The sequence below is a fragment of the Armigeres subalbatus genome, chromosome 3 (genome assembly GCF_024139115.2).
Source record: "Armigeres subalbatus isolate Guangzhou_Male chromosome 3, GZ_Asu_2, whole genome shotgun sequence".
Lineage (NCBI taxonomy): Eukaryota > Metazoa > Arthropoda > Insecta > Diptera > Culicidae > Armigeres > Armigeres subalbatus.
In genome coordinates, this window is record NC_085141.1 from 206,416,938 (window position 1) to 206,437,790 (window position 20,853).

General features: G+C 37.4%; 1 protein-coding gene across 2 annotated transcripts in view; it reads left to right on the forward strand.

Annotated features, from left to right (window-relative positions):
- The first annotated feature begins 829 nt into the window (after positions 1–829).
- The window catches only part of LOC134224504 (uncharacterized), a 137,834-nt gene continuing 117,810 nt past the window's right edge, over positions 830–20,853 (forward strand). Inside the window, exon 1 of one of the 2 annotated variants that reach the window (XM_062703874.1) lies at positions 830–2,157. In XM_062703874.1, the coding sequence (XP_062559858.1) occupies positions 2,156–2,157 (2 nt within the window). In that variant the 5' untranslated portion in view covers positions 830–2,155. The remainder of the gene's footprint in view (positions 2,158–20,853) is intronic. The other variant, XM_062703873.1, reaches the window with a different exon arrangement.

Here is a 20,853-nt window from a genome sequence, read left to right on the forward strand (position 1 = left end):
AAAACAAGTGTTTCGCTACAAAATTTCGAAGAAAAAGCAAGTTTTAGTAATTTATATACAAAGTTGCATTTGTTTTGGCCAGGAGAAAATTGCTTTTTTTCTCAATTTTCAATTAATTATTTCATACCGTAAATTTTAATTTATGTACACTTTAATTATGTTGTATTTAAGTACATAATCGCGTATTTCTTACTGACATTTGTTTGATTTTTAGCGTTATTTTACCCAGATCAATGACTATGTTCGGTTAATTGCATATGTTCAATACTGTAGCAGCAAACTGTAAAAATGTATCGCGAATAATTACGAATATTTTAAAGACAGCTTTTTCAAAGACAATCTAAGCGTTATTAAAAACCAAATCGAACGTATATTAACATATCACCACGTGAGTAGGGAAATCGTTATTCCATATTCGACTTCATCTTAACACGCACGGAGTACACATCGGAGACATCCATGCCGAAGCACACGCGGTTCCAATCGTCGCGCTTCAACTGGGGTCGTGCAGCATAATTTACCCGCCTCGACATCTTGGTGCGTGGAATGCAACCGATTTCCGTCACTCACCCCCGTTTAATGTCGCATGCCGGTACCTGCCGCGATTCTAATCCCTTCCGTTTGTCACATGGTACATTGTGGTGCAACGCTATATGCGCTCGAGCGACGATCGTTCTACAGTGGGACTGCCCGACGCCGGTACCAGCCGCGGCGCAGTCTTTCCATGAACATGCCAGCAACAGCGACGGCGAACGTTGCAGCAGACGAACGAACGGTTTCAAACACATTCAGCTTGGGGCGAGTATTTAGTACTGTTTTGCGCCTCGTACAGTGAACAACTCTCCTTCGCTCGTGTGTGGCGTTTTGCTAACAGTGTGGCTAATGTTTGAACTGGTGGAAACCGTGTGCTAGCAAAAGGATACTGAAAAGGGGTTGAAGCTTCCTGATTGTCCGACGGTTTGTGATTGGATCACTCGGCTGCTGGTGGATGAAAGGTGCCGCACGCCCTTAGTTGCTCCGAAGTTCCGTTCGGTTAATGAAAATGTCATTCTGTAATTGATTCGAGATCTTAGTACCACACTGCAACCGTTGCCTCTGATAGACGGTGTGCGTCGAACGGGGTGAAGACGACGATATCTCGAGTTTGTGTGTGATGCGCGCAATCAGTTAATCGAGAAACGAAAATTATCAGCTTCCTGATAACGATTTATTTTCGATTTGCGTTCGACTTGTGGGAGGTTCAATGTTTGATACACGTGAGTTTATAAAGGCTTATTATACTGTTTAGGTGTTTATCTAGATACAAGTGAGATAATTGATTGACGAAAAACAAGTGTGAGCTCGGAAAACGGCACTGGCGGCCACGATTAAGTGCAAGATAATTAAGCGACGAAACCCACTGGAAGATATTCTAAGGTGCATGAAAAAAGAGTATGATGTGTACTGAAGATGATGAATTTCTAGACGACAAGCGCATGTTAGTGATCCATGTGGCCGATGCCGATGGCAGAGTTAAACTCAAATAAATGTGCATTAAGGTAATATTGAGATGTTATGATGCATTATTTTACTGTTGAGTGAAGCGTTATTTGTTTTGTGTTTTGGTTCAGTAATCTCGATGTATAGCGAAAGATTGCTCAAGTATACGCGTTCCAGACTTTTATGTTGACCGAAAATTCAAAAGGTGTTTGTTGTGCATTTTGAAGTCAACTAAATCAACTCATTGGGAACCTTAGAAATGCTTACCATAAACGTGCTGCTGAATCAGTGTCAAGTGAATAAAGAAAATAAAACAATCTTTCGGAAGATACAATTAATCAACCCCTTGTCAAACGCCAAGGACTGCTGCACTAGTCGCTGGGTTATAGAAAATCAGCGATAGCAGAAGATTACAATAAATATAACAAATCAAGCCGAGGAACGAGAGCAGTTTGCATTGCAGAAAAATAGAGAAAAGCGAATTCTTTCGTAATCAATTTCTCTTCATTATTGCTTCGAGTGGTGTGATTATAAAGATTTTTATATGTGTGTATCAACTTGTTCGGAAATAACTCCCGCAATCTGGATCGGTAGCTGTGTGTTCAGAAGTAGCATTAACGAATGTGACATTTTCATAATAAAAAATAAAAAGGTACAATGAGGCCAAATAAATACGATGTAAGTATCCCCAACACTCAGTCACTTCAAGTGCGTACTCGTCAGCAACTCCTCTTGATGTTCCCTCAAATTCAACTTCAACCTATAGACGAATCCAAGTAAAAATAAGAAGAAGACACACGGTGTTAACTTTGACAGATCCTACCGTACAGCATGGGGAGATAATTTTCAAATGCTTATTATAAATTCTAGACAAAATGTAATTAAAATCTGATTGAAGTATGATACGGAAAAGTTCCGAACTGTATGATAGATACATTTTGGAAAATATTCGAAAATTGAGATAAGCTTCCGAATATGTAATTCAGAACTTTTTCCGTATCGTACTTCAATCAGATTTTAATTACAATTTGTCTAGAATTTATAATAAGCATTTTAAAATTATCTCCTATGCTGTACTGTAGGATCTGTCAAAGTTAACACCGTCGTGTGTCTTCCTTATTTTTACTTGGATTCGTCTATTATGCTGTTTGGGTTGGGCAAGCCGAGCCGAAGTAGGCTGTGGAATCGACAATCTCAGCAATCATATTTCCCTACCCAGCTTTGACATCTTCCACCGCATACGACCATACGACAGCCTAGTCATTGTTTTGCACAATTAAAAAAAATCAAATTACAATTTTTAACAATTTTGGGTAATTGATTTTTTCAATTTTATTTACGTGAATTTTAACATTGAAGTTTACTTCTTCGCATATCAAATTGAATTAAGATATGCACAATATTTTACAAATGCCACAACTTTGACATTATGTGCTGCCGTGTATTCTACTTGTATTATATGAATGTTCATTATTTGTTTTATCTAAATTTTACACTGTGTACAATTTTGCCTCGTGTCCTTTTTCTTAGAACAGAGCATAGGGAGCACAATTTCGTTGCAACGACTATAAAAACGCCAACCATCCGTGGTGGCAGCGGTAGCGGCAGTGAAAGTAATGAATACCTACCCCGATGAAATTTTAATTAAAGCACATAGAGAGGGTAAATTTATCGAGAGTGGTGTAAATTCTTATACAATAATAGAACGGGAGAGAGCCGCGCAAGCAGGCCGTAACCGCACACGGTGGGTTGGGCACTATACGTTTTAAAGATATATTGAATTGATTTTTACACCCAATCAGCGCATGGTAGAATACAACCTCTATATAATTACAGAATTTAATAATCAGCACTATTCTGTTTTACGAAAGATCAAAAATACCAAACCAATCCGAAGAACAAAAATGGGAATCAATGTTCTAAGGCGCATTTGATTACGATTAAGAGTGAAAAATCATCTGCCGTCGGCATATTGATTTTTACTTTCAAAGTACGTTGTCGACAATTAGATTTTCTGTTGTTAGTGGGAACTACAACTGATTATAGTGGAAGCTGATGTTAACTTTATTCGGGGGCTGTAGGGGCCTTTCGCAGCTTAGTGATGAAACGCCTACATCCAAAAAACAAATCTGACAATTATTGTATAACATCTGGGCATATACAATTCTGTAAGCTTTTTATACAAATCTTCTTCTTCTCATTGGCATTACATGCCCACACTGGGACAGAGCCGCCTCGCAGCTTAGTGTTCATTAAGCACTTCCACAGTTATTAACTGCGACTTTTCTAAGTCAGGTTACCATTTTTGCATTCGTACATCATGAGGCTAACACGATGCTTTTTTACTCAGGGAAGTCGAGACAATCTCCAATCCGAAAATTGCCTAGACCGGCAAAGGGAATCGAACCCAGCCACCCTCAGCATGGTCTTGCTTTGTAGCCGCGCGTTTTACTGCACGGCTAAGGAGGGCCCCTTTTTATACAAATAATGTATTAAAATCTGTAATATTTACAATATATACAATATTTATATAAAAAGCTTACAGAATTGTATATGCCCAATTATTATACAGTTTCTGTAAGGTTCTTATGCAGAACTGGTTGGGTGTAGATACACAGTAACCCTATTTCGGTTTGATTTTTTTTGGATTGAATATTTAATCGACTTCCCTGGGCATGGGAGTATTTTTTTCTAGATGTGAATATATAAACGGTACTTTGAAAATAAACAATCCAATGAAAAATGTGAAAAATTGTGGAAACGTTTCCAATAAACCATAAATGTGGTTTTCAAAATAAAACATTTATCTCAAATTTGATTTGAAACGTGATTCGTTAAATATCAAGATTTAAATATTTCTTCATTATTTATTTTAAATATTTCAATCTTCATTGATACATAATCTTTCATATTGTTGAGCTCCTGAGAATTGATTTAATTTTATCGGTAATTCATTACAACAAATATTATCTGCTTTTAAAGGTTGATTCGATTCAATCAGCTGAACTACTAAATAATTGAATTTACCTCTCATCTCTGTACCAACCAAACAAACTTCTTCTTCTTCTTCTTATTAGCATTACATCCCCACATTGGGACAGAGCCGCCTCGCAGCTTAGTGTTCATTAAGCACTTCCACAGTTTAATGAACACGAGGTTTCTAAGCCAGGTTACCATTTTTGCATTCCTATATCATGAGGCTAGCACGATGATACCTTTATGCCCAAGGGAGTCGAGACAATTTACAATCCGAAAATTGCCTACACCGGCACCGGGAATCGAACCCAGCCACCCTCAGCATGGTCTTGCTTTGTAGCCGCGCGTCTTACTGCACGGCTAAAGAGGGCTAAAACAAATTTATAGAAACTTATATCGACGCATAATAATGTACATAAATCATCGACTTGCAAAAATAAAGCATTAAAAAATCATATTGAATGTTTTCTTGACTACTGGAATTGTTGTTTATTGTGCATTTTAAATACAGTCAAACCTCCATGAGTCGATGTTCTATGACTCGATATCGACTCAAAGAAGCAAATTAAGCCGTAATTAAAAATATTTTCTGGGTTACTGTGATGGTCCCTTCAAACAGGTTTCCAAAGATTTGCCATTCCTCATCTCGATATTTCCATAAGTCGATGGTCCCTTCAATATCGACTCATGGAGGTTTGACTGTATTTGTTAAAAAAAATTACTCTGGTATTTCGGATGCAATTTCGTCAGATATCATGTAACCATTATTCATAGATATAACATTTTCGATATGGTCATTGGTCATACTCATTAGATTGAAATTCGGATCTGTAAAATAACAACCAATTTGTGGCATTTTTTTGTGAGTTTAACTTGTGCATTCCCATTACATGAGAAATGTAAAATAAGTCACAGGGTTGTGCTGAATCATTCTCATACGATAATGATTGGAATTATCAATTGATAACTTCTCAGGTGTGAAAAGTAGGCGGGTTGTTGCTAGCGATAACTTTTCAGATTTTGGAATCAATTGATAATAAACATAAAATTATCATCTTAATGTAAACCTTACCAAAATCAATTTAATGTCAAGAATGAAGTTCAATATGATGTTTGGCATTGTGTTTTCATGCTATGTGTAGAAAAAAGTTCAAAAAGTAACGGTAAAACCTTTAAATTTTTTTTATTCCTTTCTTTATTTGTTAGGCACACTGTGTTACTTAACCGCTACTGTGCCGAGATCTACTGTGGTATTCTGCTGAACAGAATCCACAAAGAATCTATTTTTAGATTTCCATTACCATTATTGTTGTCGTTGCCAGTCCATCTCATCGTGAGTCCATTGTGTCCGTTTGTCCATGTCGTGCATCCAACGTTCGTTGCATCGTTCAGTTGCCATTAAGCCGGGTCCATTGGAGGAATGCCTCCGAGAAGAACAAGTTGTCAGTCGTCATCAGCAGCGATGCCAGATCTACGGAAATTTCCGTAGATCTACGGAATTGAGTGCTTTCTACGGATCTACGGATCCGTAGATAAAAACTACGGAAATTTGAAAATTTCTGCGGAAATCTACGGATTTTTTACTAGCACACTTTTAGTGTCAATTGGTGTGGTTTCAAATTTAATTTAAGTTGAGTGAACAATAGGTGTATGTTCCTGATATATGGGTTTCTATTGAGAGGAAAAGACCGTTACAAATATTTATTGAAAGTTATGTCCTATTGGTCTCCGAAAGGTCAATGGAAGATAACGAACTTCTGGCAAGCTTCCATTTGAAGAGAAAGGAAGAGTATCAGCGTTGAAAGAGCTCATTTTTCATGCTGATACTCTTCTCTCCCTTCCCTTTCCATTATGAAAGCAATCTTGAAATTTTATTTCTGGTCGACCCTTGACCGAGATTAACACTGCCTAAAGTCCAGTAAAGAATCACATTGAAAATAATTCTTGTGTATGATCCATGAAGCTTGTTGCAAATAACCAATTCATACAGTGAAGTCTAACATCCTATTTAAATTCTTGAATAACACTCTTATTATTGTTCTCCAATCCTGAAGCTAAGTTTGAACAACCGCACCGTGTGTGCAATCTTTGTGGAATTTAGCATTCACCATCCACCAGGTGTAAACGAAGGATGCCATACCCGTAATTAATTTCAAGGCTCAAGAAAACCCAGTCTTCTGGATTCTTGACTGCTCAATTCATAATACAGCTCAAACATTTTATTACATATACATTTCGTCAATTTTCATAAATTCTGGAGACAATCTTAAAAAAAATTCCCTGGGAAGTCTAGGGTTTTTTAGGACATTCCATTTGACATTTCAATGTAAATTCCTTCGAAAAACTCTTCAGGGATTCATCCGGAAGTTCCTTTAGGAATTCTTTTTAGAAACTCCTTCGGAAATTCCCGTAGCAATTCTCTCAGAAGTTTCTTTACGAATACTTTTCGAAAATCCACTCAAGTTCTACATCGGAAAATCCTTCAATAATTCATTGGTAAATTCCTCCAAAAATACTTTCGGGGGCTCCTCGAGGAGTTCCAAAGATTCTCAAAAATCTGTCAACTATTCCATTGCACATTTTCCAGGAATACCTTCGAAAAAGTCCTAGTAAATTTCTGCAGAAGTTTCTTCGAAAGATTCTACGGGAAATCCTTTGAAAATTCTTCTTAAGACTTTTGAATAACGAACATTCCTTAACAAAACTTTGGAAATTCCTTTTGCAATTAGTTCGGATACTCTTAGAGCTTCGTCCTGAAATTTTCTAGAGGAAGTTCCAAATGAACTACTGAATAAATTTCTGTATAAATGAACTACTGTAAAAAATTCCATTTAAATTTTCGTGTACCGATTTCGATAAAAAATAATAAAATAAATTCTGAATTAATTCCTGTAAAAAATCCTGAAAATATTTCTAAAGGATTTTTTGGAGGAATTCCCTTAAAAATCCTCATAAGAATTTCTGATCAAATTTCCGGAAGAATTCTTTACGGAACTTACTAAGGTTGTCCCATAGAATTTGCCGAAGGAATTTGTGGAAAATTCTGAAATTCTGAAAGAACTTTAGGAGGTTTCGAAGAAGTTTCTGAATTCATTTGCGAAGGATTTTTCAAAGAATGTCCTGCTGGAATTTTGAATTCCTGGAATAGTTTTTGATGGAATATCTAGAGGATTTCTGAAGGATTAAAAAAAATGAAGGTATGCCTGGATAATGTTCTGGATGACTTACCGAATTAATTCCTGGAGGTTTTTCCCATAGAATTTATAGAAAAATGTCTAGAAGACTTTCCAAATAATTTCTGGATAAATTTATGAAATAACACCAAGATGATTAGTTCAAGATTTTTTTTTCGAGGAATTTCTGGAGGTACTTCTGGATTAAATAGAAGTTTGGTAATGGATGGATTGTAATCCGATATTTTGAGGGTTTTTTTTCGTTTGCAATCTTAATTTCAGTGTAAAAATAGGGTTGTGTTTTACTTATGTACTGGATTAGTTCTGACCTTATAGATCTTACTGCTGACGCCAATATAAGCCAACATTACCACAACTATAGCATCGCCATCGCTACAGCTCAATAATTTGAAATGTTTTGAAAAAAAAGGAAATCCATAATATTAATTATGTTGAAATTTCTATTAGAGATCAATACATAAAATGTGAAACGGTAGTGTCAGCGTTGGAAACAGTTACTATCAAAAAGATGTATAGCAACCGCCATTACGGCGAGTGTGGAAGTGTGTGTATATGGCACTATGCCCTATTTTTTTTAGTTTTCATGAAAGTTAGGATATAACAAAACCAGTAACTATAAATTTTGACGGTTAGTGGTTTTGTTGTTATCTTATTTCTATGCATTGAGAAAAGTTAGAGATCAGTCGTGTAATATTCTGTATACTAGGATTGTGGAGGAGCGCCGAAATAAGGCCATCCAAAATTTTTGAGCGATTCTACGGAATTGGTGTTGAAGCAATCTGGCATCGCTGGTCATCAGGCAACCGTGACGGGAAGACGCGTTCCCCAATACGCTACCGCATGAGCTGCGCATCCGGCGACTGACGAGGTTTTGGTGGAGGGGCTGGGAATCGAACCCATGACCATTCGCTTGTAAGGCGAAAGTGTAGCCAACTACGCTACGGGACCCCCCAAAGCCTTTAAATCGAGATACAATTATCGAACGATTCTCACTCGCTAACTAGGATATGTTATCGCGTAAGAGTGGTGTTTACACTCGATCATTTGAAAATTTGATTTTTCCCATCCATGGTATGAAATGAAAAATAGTTCAAACTTCTGTTTTTCTGGCACAAATATTCGGCCAAAATTTCAACAGATAATAATTTTAAGCAATATGAGAAAATGTTTTCTTTGAAATATGATCTCCACCAAACCCACTGCGCAATAGAACAGCAATCACCGTCATCGTCCTTGTCTCCGCTAGTAGCGAACGTGCCGCGTTGCTGCTACTGCGTTCATCATATCCGTTGTTTTTAGAGAGCGTGGTGCAAAAACCTTCTTACTTCCATGCATATTGTTTCATTTTCCCACTGCTCTCATCCTGTTTAAGAGTGCCGATCATCGTGGTATAAATAAACAATGTTACTTCCGAGTGCGTGGAGGGTTGCTCGAATGATGCATCCCCTAACACTGGCGAGGTAGTGTCATTAGTCTGGGACGGATGTGTTTTTTTGCGTATATCTAACGAAAGATGTAGACTTTTATCGCGTGCCTTGAAATAGATTTGCTCGTAGTTATTTGTAACAATTAATTGAGTGACTAGTGAACATTCTATTCGAATGTACCGTTCTGGTCCCAAAATATGCTCCGATTGTCTACCTCCACCGGATGGAAGTGGTACCATCTTCAAAAGGGATTATGCGGATTATTTGTCTAAATGAATCCAACCCTCCGACTTGATTGTCTGACGAATTGAATCGTCATTCTTTCTTTCTCACAACTGCAAATGATGTCAACCGTCATTCCAGCTATTCGGTTGAACTAGAACCCCTTTCCCTTTATTTAATCCGTCTCAAATACAATATACAAATCACACTTTCTAATTATTGCCATACATCACAGTCATAGAACGTTTTCAAGCCATTTGGCCGACATTTTGCATCATAGCTGAATGAAACTCCACTCGTTCGGTGTGCGCAGTTAGAAAACTGATCCGCTTCGGTGACATCGAGCGAGCACTAATCAAAGAGTCGCACAAACCTCGTTTGCAGAGCTGCTAATGAGCAATAATTTCCAAGATAAATGTTCCTTTTAGCAGCGATATTTAAGGTGACATTCGGCGCCCATGCACGAGGCCACTGAAGTTTAACAACTCATTCACTCGGCCGTATTAGGCAGGGAAAATACTGCAGGATGTGATTAGATGGGCCATTTAAATAGGCATATAAATGATCAAGAATGCCAAACGCAACTATTGACTCTTTCTATTGCGGTGTTGAAGCTAATGAATAACTAGTTTTGATTCGAATATAAACGATTGCTGGATGACAAATGGCTTGGAACTGTTCAGAGCAAAATATACTTTGTCGACTGCGCAGTTCATAGAAGTAGGATAGAATGTTTTCAACATTTTATTGAATAATTAGGTCCAAATAAAAGTTTTCTATTTATTTATTTTAAGAAAAATCACGCCGTTTCTACGTCTCTGTCTTTGAAATACTTTGGCAAAATATAGGGGAAAAGGCGGCTTTGGCAAGTTTTGTTCTATTATTGTCAGGGGGTTTTTGTCGACCAAATTTTATGAAATTTGGCCACAATATTCTTTGATATGCAAAGAATGTTTAGGCCAAATTTGAGCATAATCAGTCATAAAAAAACCCTGACAATAATAGAACAAAACCTGTCAAAGCCGTCATTCCCCCTATTTCCTATATATGTAATTTTATCTCATGTCTTATTTTGTATTATTTACGTTTAGTCTTTCTCTACAAAAAAAATCGAGACACCTATTCATATCTATATAATAAAAATGAAATGGTCTGTGTTCGTATCCGCATAACTCGAAAACGGCTGGATGGATTTTATTCATTTCTTCAGCAGCTACATTCGTTATAGTTTCCGACGGGTTTATATGATTATATGATATATAAACATTAGAAATGTTTGATTTCAGTGTAACGCTTATTCACTTATTTGCTTCGCCATGTGGAACCACTTTGCAATGTGACTACCTAAACTCAAATCTGAGCTTTTGTATCACAAAGAAGTTTTTTAGATACTTTACACATTTTACACATAACACATTTTTTAACTCTAAAACTTTGAAAAAGAACTCGACAGACTTTGACGATATGAAAAAAAATAACTGAATTCGAAATCTGTGAGTCATCAAACCGAGTCATAGAAGTAAACTTTAGATTAATTCATCTAGAAGAGATTTCTATTTGTTCTAGCACCATTCGAAACTCAATGTCGCAGCCTTTGAATTGTGATTTACATTACAACCTTCAGCAGGCATTGCATTGGTTTATACAGGCATTGACGTATACAGAACAGATAATCGATATACCAATCATTCGGATAAACATCGTCTCGTTTCGTTTGTACGACTTCTCGTTAATCGAAATAATATTTATTTTCAAATAATTATTTTCTATTGATTTTTCTGTAAATTGTGTAATTTATTCATTTGTTCGGAAGCTTCTGTCATATTTTTGAACAATAACGCCCAAAATGACCAGTTAGAGTCGTAAATTTTAGCCAATTATAAAAATCGATACGTTTAATATTTCAATTATGTAGGGGAGATAGATACTTTAGCTAACTTTTCTCCGAAGTAACTGTATTGTGTTACACAAACGGGAAAAACTTACAGCTACTTAAATAAAGTATCGATTCTTAAAAAAAAAGGTTAAACACGGTTTCCTTCAAAGCCGCTAGAAATGGAAAAATATGAAGTGAAACGCCTATTAATTGATAGAATAGACGTCTATTTATTTAAGAAGCCTTCAGTGACAAAAATAATTGCTTTCAAATATCATAATCCAGTGATTGAGTGAGTGATAGATATTTTTCATCCCAAACAACGCAAAAAGATTCTTATTTGACCCGAAAATCGCTTGATTTCGTCTCATCGAAACGAAAAGTACGATCACTCAAAACCACAAGCACGATTCCTCAACATTAGGGACAAAATGGTTTTCATTTTCTCAGGCGTACGTTAAGAGAGCCTTGTCCTTTTACACTGAAGTCGATTTTTACGCGGGGATACGATGCTATAAAAGTATAGGATTCCCATGTGAATATGAAATCCAGCGAACATGGGACATTTGTGTGTTTATGGCCAGTACAGCTTAACATATCTGAACAGTTTCAAACAGGTGAGGTGATGGAATTCAACCGTGTGAAGACCCCAGGGAACTCCGAAACATACGACTGACAGACACATAAATGTTCCATGTTTGCTGGATTTCATATTCACATGGGACTGTTATACTTTTATTGCAGTGTAATAAACAGAATATATAAAATCTCCCATCCGAAAGTCATGTTTTCAGTGAAAAAACTGCTTTTCGTTATTACTCCGTTCTATTACGAGAAATCCAAAACATACCATTTGACTTAAAAAACTGTTCTAGACCCACCGATAGGACTTTCTCGTTTTACTGATTTTTTCAAATTAATTTTGTTCTAATAGAAACACCGTGGGGTATTAGATGTTTCTGCCCCTGGCAGTAATAATTGATACAAAATGACCTATCCAATTAAAAATTTTCTCTCGTGTGATTAAGGCAATCGGCAAGGCAAGGCAGTCGGTTCTTTAAGTCATTTAAGGTCTGCTTTTCCAAAATATCCATATTTGTGAAGCCTATAATTATTTTTAAAATCAAACATACAAATTTACGGAACTGTTTATATGTGAAGCGGTCTGAAGGTGGTCCAAAATCTGGCGAATTTAGGACCAACATTAAATTTCAGCTCTTTCCAATTACAATTTCAAAATCTAATGAGATACATCGTAGAAAAAAGTTTTTTCTTGTTGAAATGCAAGCAAAGTTTCTCAGCATCCCTCGAATGTTTTTACTGTTGGGGGAATTTAGTTTTTACTGTTGGGGGAAAAATCCAAAGAAAACTAAGCCTTATTCTTGAGTTACGATTTTTGAAAGTTTGTGCTGTTGGGGAATAACTAAAAAATTTCATAGAAGCTTTCCGAGGAAATACGCAACACATTTTTTAAATTTTTTTGCCTGATAATGTATTCATAAACCCTGCTTATGGAGGAATTTTCGTGAAAATCTGAGACCCTTTCGCCCGTAATGAAAAAAAATCCCCATATCAGTGATAATGTTAACAATCGTTTGATAAACATATAAATGACGACATGAAAAAAAGACGAAAATCGTTAGCTTGATGGCTAACTTTTGTAAAAAAATATCAGCTACAGTTTGTCTTTAATGAATCCGAAAAATATGTTTTGTTGTATTTACATCAATCTGTTTTGTTCTGATATTGTTCTATTCCTGATTGCTAGCTATTTTATATCGTTCGAATTTTTCTGTGTTTTTGAAAATGTTTCAAACCCGCATAAAATCCAAAAACCGTGCTGATCCCAAAATCTGCATAAATATTCAATCCGCGTAATCCTAAAAACCGCGTAAAAACTTTAGTAAAGTTCTCATTAAAATTGATTCACGGGCAATAGAGATCTAGGTATCAAAAGTTGACTATTTTGTATGAAAAACGGCTGTTGGGCACTTCATTATACCGGCCACTGCACTGTATGTACAAGCATGGTAATGATTAACTGTGCACAATTTGTTTTTTCTTCGAAAAGGAAAAATAGTTACACTTCGCCTTACCTTATTAACCACTTCTTCTGATAATAAAGTAATGAGTGTTAATAAGCAATGAAAAATTAATATTCAGATTCATCCATCTATCAGTGTTTTTTGTGCATTATGAATTGTAACAAGAGAAATTAGTACTTCGAGTGCATAGTAAACAAACAGGCAAAATTCATGAATGGACGATTAAGTTGCAATATTTTCAGTACCATGATCCGACTCCTGCCTAATTGCCGAACCATAAAGTGAAGATAAGATTGGTTGTCTAAGATCAGCATTACCCTAAAGGCCAAAACTTTCCATAAAAACCCAGCTTTGCTATCGCAACTAACAATAACGTCCTAGAAAGATTAGCCACTTATCAGAATAAAAATCCGCCAAGACCTCATCCACAAAAACGCGACAAAATCTTGTGGCTTATCCCATTCATATGGTGCAGTAATCGGGCAACGGCGACTGTCCATTGATTGCAAACAGCACAACTCTGATTCGTGACGCTTGGCGGCATCGCCATGCATGCCGCCCTGTTGTATATTAGCGATGAGTGAATTGTTTTCAAATCACTCATCATCAGTCACCGTGTTTGTCAGGTAATACGGGAACTGTTCCTTTCTCCATCCCATGGGCACAAATTCACCTCAACTAGAAATAAAAGAATAAAGCACCGATTTAATCGGTGCTTTCTGCCAAAGAGGCGGGCTCACGGCTGGAAAAATCACCAAAATAAGAAACAAGCCCATCTCTTCTTTGTTATTGAATAGAACTGGAACAATGGCCCTACATATTTTACTCACAGTCATCAACAACCCACGCTGCTGCTATGCCGAATTCCCAGTATTGATTTAACTGTTTTGCTAAATATAAAAACAAACCTCTAGCAGCTAGACTGAATTGATAAGTATCGTCCGGCAGCAGCGGGCGGTTTTTGACACGTTCTTATCTCGCACGAAGGCCTATTGTGGTCTGCGGCGAAAAATAAGCTTTTCCGTATCAACACATCTTAGCCACAGGTGTCATAACTAAACTATCTACACACTTACTGGTGTAATTGCGAACAATGGGTGAGTGGTGGCTAATAAAATTAAATCCAATCGCAGTGAACTGATTTCTCACACCAAATGCGTGAAGATTAACGGGTCAAAGTTTCACTTAAAACGCATTAGATTTCAGTTTCAAGCATAACTCTCCTCAAGCAAAAACAGCCTACTTGAAAAAAAAAATTCTATCCATTATTGAACAACATAGTGCATAAAAACGAACATTAAAACCATGGCTGCCAAACTGACAGTAGATTTCAATCATGGCTGCCAAACTTACTGACTTCTGCGTATTCCTTGCTAAGGCCAGGGTTTGCAGAACTCACTCTCAATAGATAACGTACAACGTTAAAATACTGTTCCGAATCATAACAAGCCATGATAACAAATTTATCAGACTTGTATACAGAATCGGATAGGCAGCCCCCAAAGAGAAGTGATGATTCTCGCTTAGTTCTCGCTCATTTTGTGTTGGAGACCGCACAGCTGTGTAGAACAAGTTGAAATGCATCATCAAAGCCAGTGCTCCCCGCGTTTGGAGCTTTTTAAAATAAATTTATCATGTGGTGTAGCCCTCCGAATCATTCTTTATCCGACGTTTCTACACAAAATTGCGTAAAAAATCTTGACGCTGCGATTAAATCGCATCAAATATTATAGCCATTCAATACACCTTTGATACACATTTCCAGCAAAGCTAAAATATGATATTTGTCCAACATTCTCTTATTTTAGACCAGCTTCCCCTACATATCATTCATAATCTGTACGGCACAGAATATCAATCGCTGCCTGCTGGGAGTAAGTCGTTCAACTGTTTTTTTTTATTTGTAGCAATCATGAGCTATTGACCCGACCGCATGACAAAATCGAAAGTGCACCGGCTTTAAGCAAGGGGCCACGGACGGACGATGGCCAACCAGTCCACCATAGTCCTTTAAAATGGGTTTTTGTGTGAAACTTAATCCGACACCATACAAAAATAAACACGAGCTTTCGGTTGTTCACTCGTTGACGGCCGCGGCACAAACAGAGGAGAAGTCCGATATATACATGTCATAATGGGTCTCTGTAGCAGCCCTCATTGAAGCGTTAAAACGGCTCACCACTCCGGCTCATTTATATAGGTAAAATAGTATATCCGTGCGTGGGAAAGGAATTAGTATCAATTAAAAATTTTGATAAAAATTAAATGTTTTGATTCACTCTGTAGTATATTCAGACTAATCAATCACCATTTTTTTTTTGAATGCACAACAAACAGAAAATAAAAGTTATACAATTGAGATACTTCCATAGTTGTTAACTGTGAGGTTTCTAAGCTATCTTACCTTTTTGTTGCATTCGTATATCATAAGGCTAACGAGATGATACTTTTATTCCGAGGGAAGTCAAAACAATCCTTGACCGGCACAGTTTTTAAAATTATTTTTTGACCACACATTGACCATCAAATGAACCCATTACCGTCAATGCAATTAGCAAAACAATCGTAACAACTTTCTTAAAGATGCAAGCCTTACTTTTTTGAGTTGTAATATTAATCACAGAAGTTATTTGCTTCAATTGCATTACTTTTCCAAAAATGGTAATTTTTTCCGCTTTTCTGTTACAATTTTGAACTTTAAAAATCAGGCTAATGTCGCCGAAGGTGGATTATCCCCAGAAAGGCTTCTTCCTTCAGGTATTGCTGCGGGAGATTGGAAAAGAGATGCGCTTCGTCAAAACCAATGAAATGCAACCGCCAAAGTTTTTTTTTGGTAATAAATTATTTATGAATGAACGACGCCGATGCGTATTTTATGGAATGTAGCAAGATTATGATATTTGATACTTTTCCCAATTCCTTGCCCCTTCTTTCGTGCCGAGGTTGAGGTTGGTTAACTGTCGTCATCTTTTTTCTTCGATCGCGGTGAATGTCGTCGTGTAGCGTAAAACTCAAGGTGTAAAAATGATTGACATAAAGCCCAAATCCGGTTTCCCCGCGTTTGTTTTTGGGGAATTTGAAAATTGGACTGCAGCAACCAAGGAACGTTGATTGGCGTGAGTAATCGACGATTGCGCTTTGAGTCGCGCTCAGATGGATAAGGCGGAAAACATGCCTTTCGTGGAGTGTACCGCTAATTGATAGCCATGTTGTAGGTACTTCAGAGAGGGATCGCACGTGGGAGGCGATGTTCTATTTTAATGAAGTGGAGATTATTAGGAGATTATGCGTGTATATACTTCACACCATAAAGCAGGAACCGACCAAACCGATCCGCTAATCTGGTTAACGTTTCTGGCGGTCATGGTCGCATGAGTTCCCGTCAGGATCGCCGCCAGGCACAGCGTTGGTCACTGTGAGGGATGGGGCGTTTCACCTCATACTGTTAGTAATCCGAACATTCACAGTAAACCGTTAGAGCATCTTAGATCTATATGACGTGCACCTGAGGTCTATGTGTCGTACGAGCAGTGGCGCTCTTTATTATAGAGTTCACGTGCGCCATGGTTAGGAATCGCCAATCATCTTAACTTCATGAAGGAGTCCAAAAATGTTGGCCTAGCACTCACCTCACGTTTTAATGCCTCTGAACTGAAAGTATTTTTGAATTCAGATTCTGACAGGTACTACCGTAACGAGAAGTCGTTACTAAATACCGAATCGTTTTTTGCCTCTGTCCTTTTTTGTGTCTTTATTAAGGAGACTTTCAGCCCTAGGCAACGCCTCTGCCCTAAAATGCATTATCCTCCCTGCATTGCAAATATCTTTTCAATATTCTCTATCTATCGAAGTCTCTTGCACAGTGTTCATCAATATCGTTACGTGTCATTTTGATAATTCGTCGAGAGAAAATATTCAAAGGTCTTATACCGTTGTCTAACATCTCATAGCTTTAAATATGAACCTGCGACATGAAAAGCCATAATTTATGTAAAATAACATTTTCGGCTATTTTATTTTAAAAGCAATTTATATAATTAATCAAACGGAAAAATATTAGCCTGTTATTGAACGCACCGGCAGTGTGTTCAACAATAGGTAAGAATTAAAGTGGTTAAATATTTGGCAATTACCCTAAGCTTTCTTTTTACCAATTGTGATTTGTCAGGTTTTCGTTCAACTTCTTCCATCAGGATCTGTCTACCCAAGTAAACAAAAGTTCCTTAAAAAGTTTTTCGCTTCATCTTTATTAATCAGGCCAATGTTCATCGTGATCAAGGTTTCTAGATTTTTTAAGATAAAATTAACACGTGGTGTATTGAAGCAGCGAATACTATGATGCCTATTTGAACTACGCTTAAATTGTGTCCATTAATATGCTATCTTGGAATATGATTCAAGTTATTTTTCTATCACCTGAGCAGCACATATTTTTAAAACCAGTTTCTGGTACGCATATACGACCAAATTCAGTCCTATATGAGTTACTGCAACCAAATCGGTCTGCATTGTGCTGCTAGGGCAGGGTGTTGAAACAGTTTGCAACCCAAAAACATCTTAGTCCAGACTGAAAGTCGAGCTCGCCATCTCCAGATTGGCAATCCTACGCCTTTGCTCGCAAGGCTACTAGAGACCCTTTAACAGTTAAAAATCAAAATCTATAGCAGAAAAACCTTACTGTGACATCAAATCGAAAACTATTCCTGCTGCCGATGAAAACAAATTAAAAACTAATTTTGATATTGGTTTCCGCTAAGAAAATTAGTAAACAGTTTGAAGAAATTCAGAAATCTACAGAAATGTACAAATCAAATCAAAAGATGTAGTCAGTCCCGAAAATTTAGATTTGAAAAGAAATCCTGATTTTAATTTGATGTCGACATTAAAATATGCTTTTAATTTATTCTATTTTTTAAATTTATTAGGCTCACACTCAGGAGGTCGTGGGGTTCAATCTCCTTCTAGGGGAAAAGTGGGTAAACCGACACCTTAAACTACTTTACAGCTCCCCAATATACAAAGCACTTTTCCGGTCTAGAATTTTATACAAGCATAATTTGGCCCTTTATGCATCAGCCCATGAGGTCTCAAATGAAATTACAACATAATTGAAAATATTTAATAGCATGTTTAATAGGTTTCAAAACCTAAAAAATAAGGTTCTTTTTAGCGCTTTTGTTATTCGACCTGCAGATTATCCTTGATGACTTGATATTACCCCCTAGACCTATCACGCCCACGATAATGATTACGTATACATAGCATAATCAATCTTTGACTTTGTCGTATTATCCGCCTCTTATTCCTCTCGTTTCTCCAATACATGAATTACATTATGCGACTGATAAGTCCATTAAAACAGAAGAATTTTGGGATTGCAAGGCAGGAGTGGGACAGGAGACAGGGATTGCAAGTTGACGGGAGTCGACCTTAACGTAAGATCCGTCATCCATCACGATGCAACTTCTGGTAAAGTTTCTGAGCGCGGATTTTTGCAGTGATTGGTTTTCAATCCGGTTTGAGGCTTTTCACACCTTGTAAACATGTAATTCAGCGCGCTTCATCGTTTTCTGCACAAAACCGGCTAAACACCTTGTACTTTTTAGAGACATCTCTGACATGTATGGACAGTTCTTGAACTGTCGCACCGCTTTCCTGGCCCTTTGGTTGTCCATTGGAACACTTTTGCGAACACTCCCTTCCTTATTTTGGGCATTCAGATGCTCCTTGGAGGTTCATATTACACGAGATACAGTTGTATTCGCAATTCCAAGCTGTTAAGCGATCCAAAGTAAAAAGTGTATCAAAACTTGAATTGAAAATTATAAAAATTTCTGAAAAAATATTTTCAACAACTTAGTAAAATTACATAGGGGGATTTTCCTTAGCAGAACGATACGATGTGCTGCTACAAAGCAAGAGCATGCTGAAAGTGACTGGGTTCGATTTCCGGTCCAGTCTAGGAAATCGGTAGTATAGTAACTTGGTTTATAAACATCGCAGTTAATAACTGTGGACGTGCTAAATAAATACTTAGCAGCAGGGCGGCAATATCCCAGTGGGTGATGTAATTCCAATAAGAAGAAGAACACAAAATGTAATTTTTCACCTTTGTTCTTGCAAACATACAAAACATCTCGTTGTTTTAATTCGAATACCGTTCCATATTCTGAGCACTAACCTAAAATTCGGTATTTAAATAGCTTTCAGTGTCGACGCTGAGATGATTGCAAATGAAATTCACATTCTATGAAATGAATCATTATACAAGTTGAATCAGTTGGATTCGGGAAACAACGATATCCATATCGGAGATTTTCTTGTATATTACACGTCTATCTGTATCTGCTTGCTAGGCTTAACAATGTTGGTTGAAATCTAGACTTAGATCAATTAAATTATCTAATCTATATTATTGAGACGCCACGTTACTTATCGTTGAACTCAAAAAATTGTTTGCCGTATACCTTGAGCATCGCAACTAGGTCGTAAACCGCAAATAGATTCCATCGTTTCAATTTTAAGGCCCACCAACAACGGTTTCAACGCATTCTAAAACATCGGAAAGCAACCCGCTCGGCCATGTTCGAGAACCCTTCTAGGTGGCAGCTTACGATTTGAATATCCCGTCACACAAAGCAGCAGCCGTCATCGAGGTGGTCCGGTCACGACGATTAGCTCGTATAGGTATCCACTCCAAACTTACAATCCTTCGAAGCAAAAATGTCACATTCCTTCGCGCTGAAGAGTGCTTCACCGCTCGCGGTTCGGTCTGCGTGTACGGTCGATTGGTCGGTCAGCGGACGCCGGCCGGTTGGAATGGATGGCGGCATTTAAAGCTTTTAGTCGGGAAGCCAAGTGCCACGGCCGTATTCACAACATTAGCAGCAGCAGCAGCAGCCGGATTTTGTTACAACTTATCAACCGATTTGTCATACTCATTATGTCCTCTGATAAGAGTGAGTAAACCCTTGTGGCGAGCCGTTGATCGCCGTAAGCCGTAAGCAAGGCACCATGGCTCATTCAATACAGCGCAAAATATTTCAATTAGTTCTGGTTGGGAAGACTTCAAGGCTCAAGCCAGCGCTCGAATGGCGACTGCGAGGAAAATGGAGCAAATGCCTTTATTTCCAGTGCAGTTTATTGCACAATCCTGACCTAACACAATAGAGAGAACAGTGGCAGAGTGGTATTTCATTTTCGTCGTACCACGTTCGGAACGATTGGGGTTTTAATAGCCGGCGTTTTGGACTGGGACTAGGGCCAAGTTCACTGGAATTGAAGCCAGCAGCATGACACATTTAGCCAATATATATCACAGTGCACTAGAGCATTGCAATGTCTCTTAATTAAAGCTTCAATTAAATCATCCACAAGCATTATTTTCTTATCACTATTTACATCGTAAACAACGGTTATCAATTTATGGCAGCCGATTGGTGCCAGATAGGCTTTCCTCGAATTATAGACATACGATAAAGATATTGGAAAGGGTAAATCAGTTCAAGATGGCTTTGGAAGACAAACATTTATTTTCAATAAGAAAAAAGTTTGTACTGAAATTCTATGCTTTGAATATAAAAAAAGAAGATACAATTCGATTGAGTCCGGTAAATCAAGAATATGTATGTCCT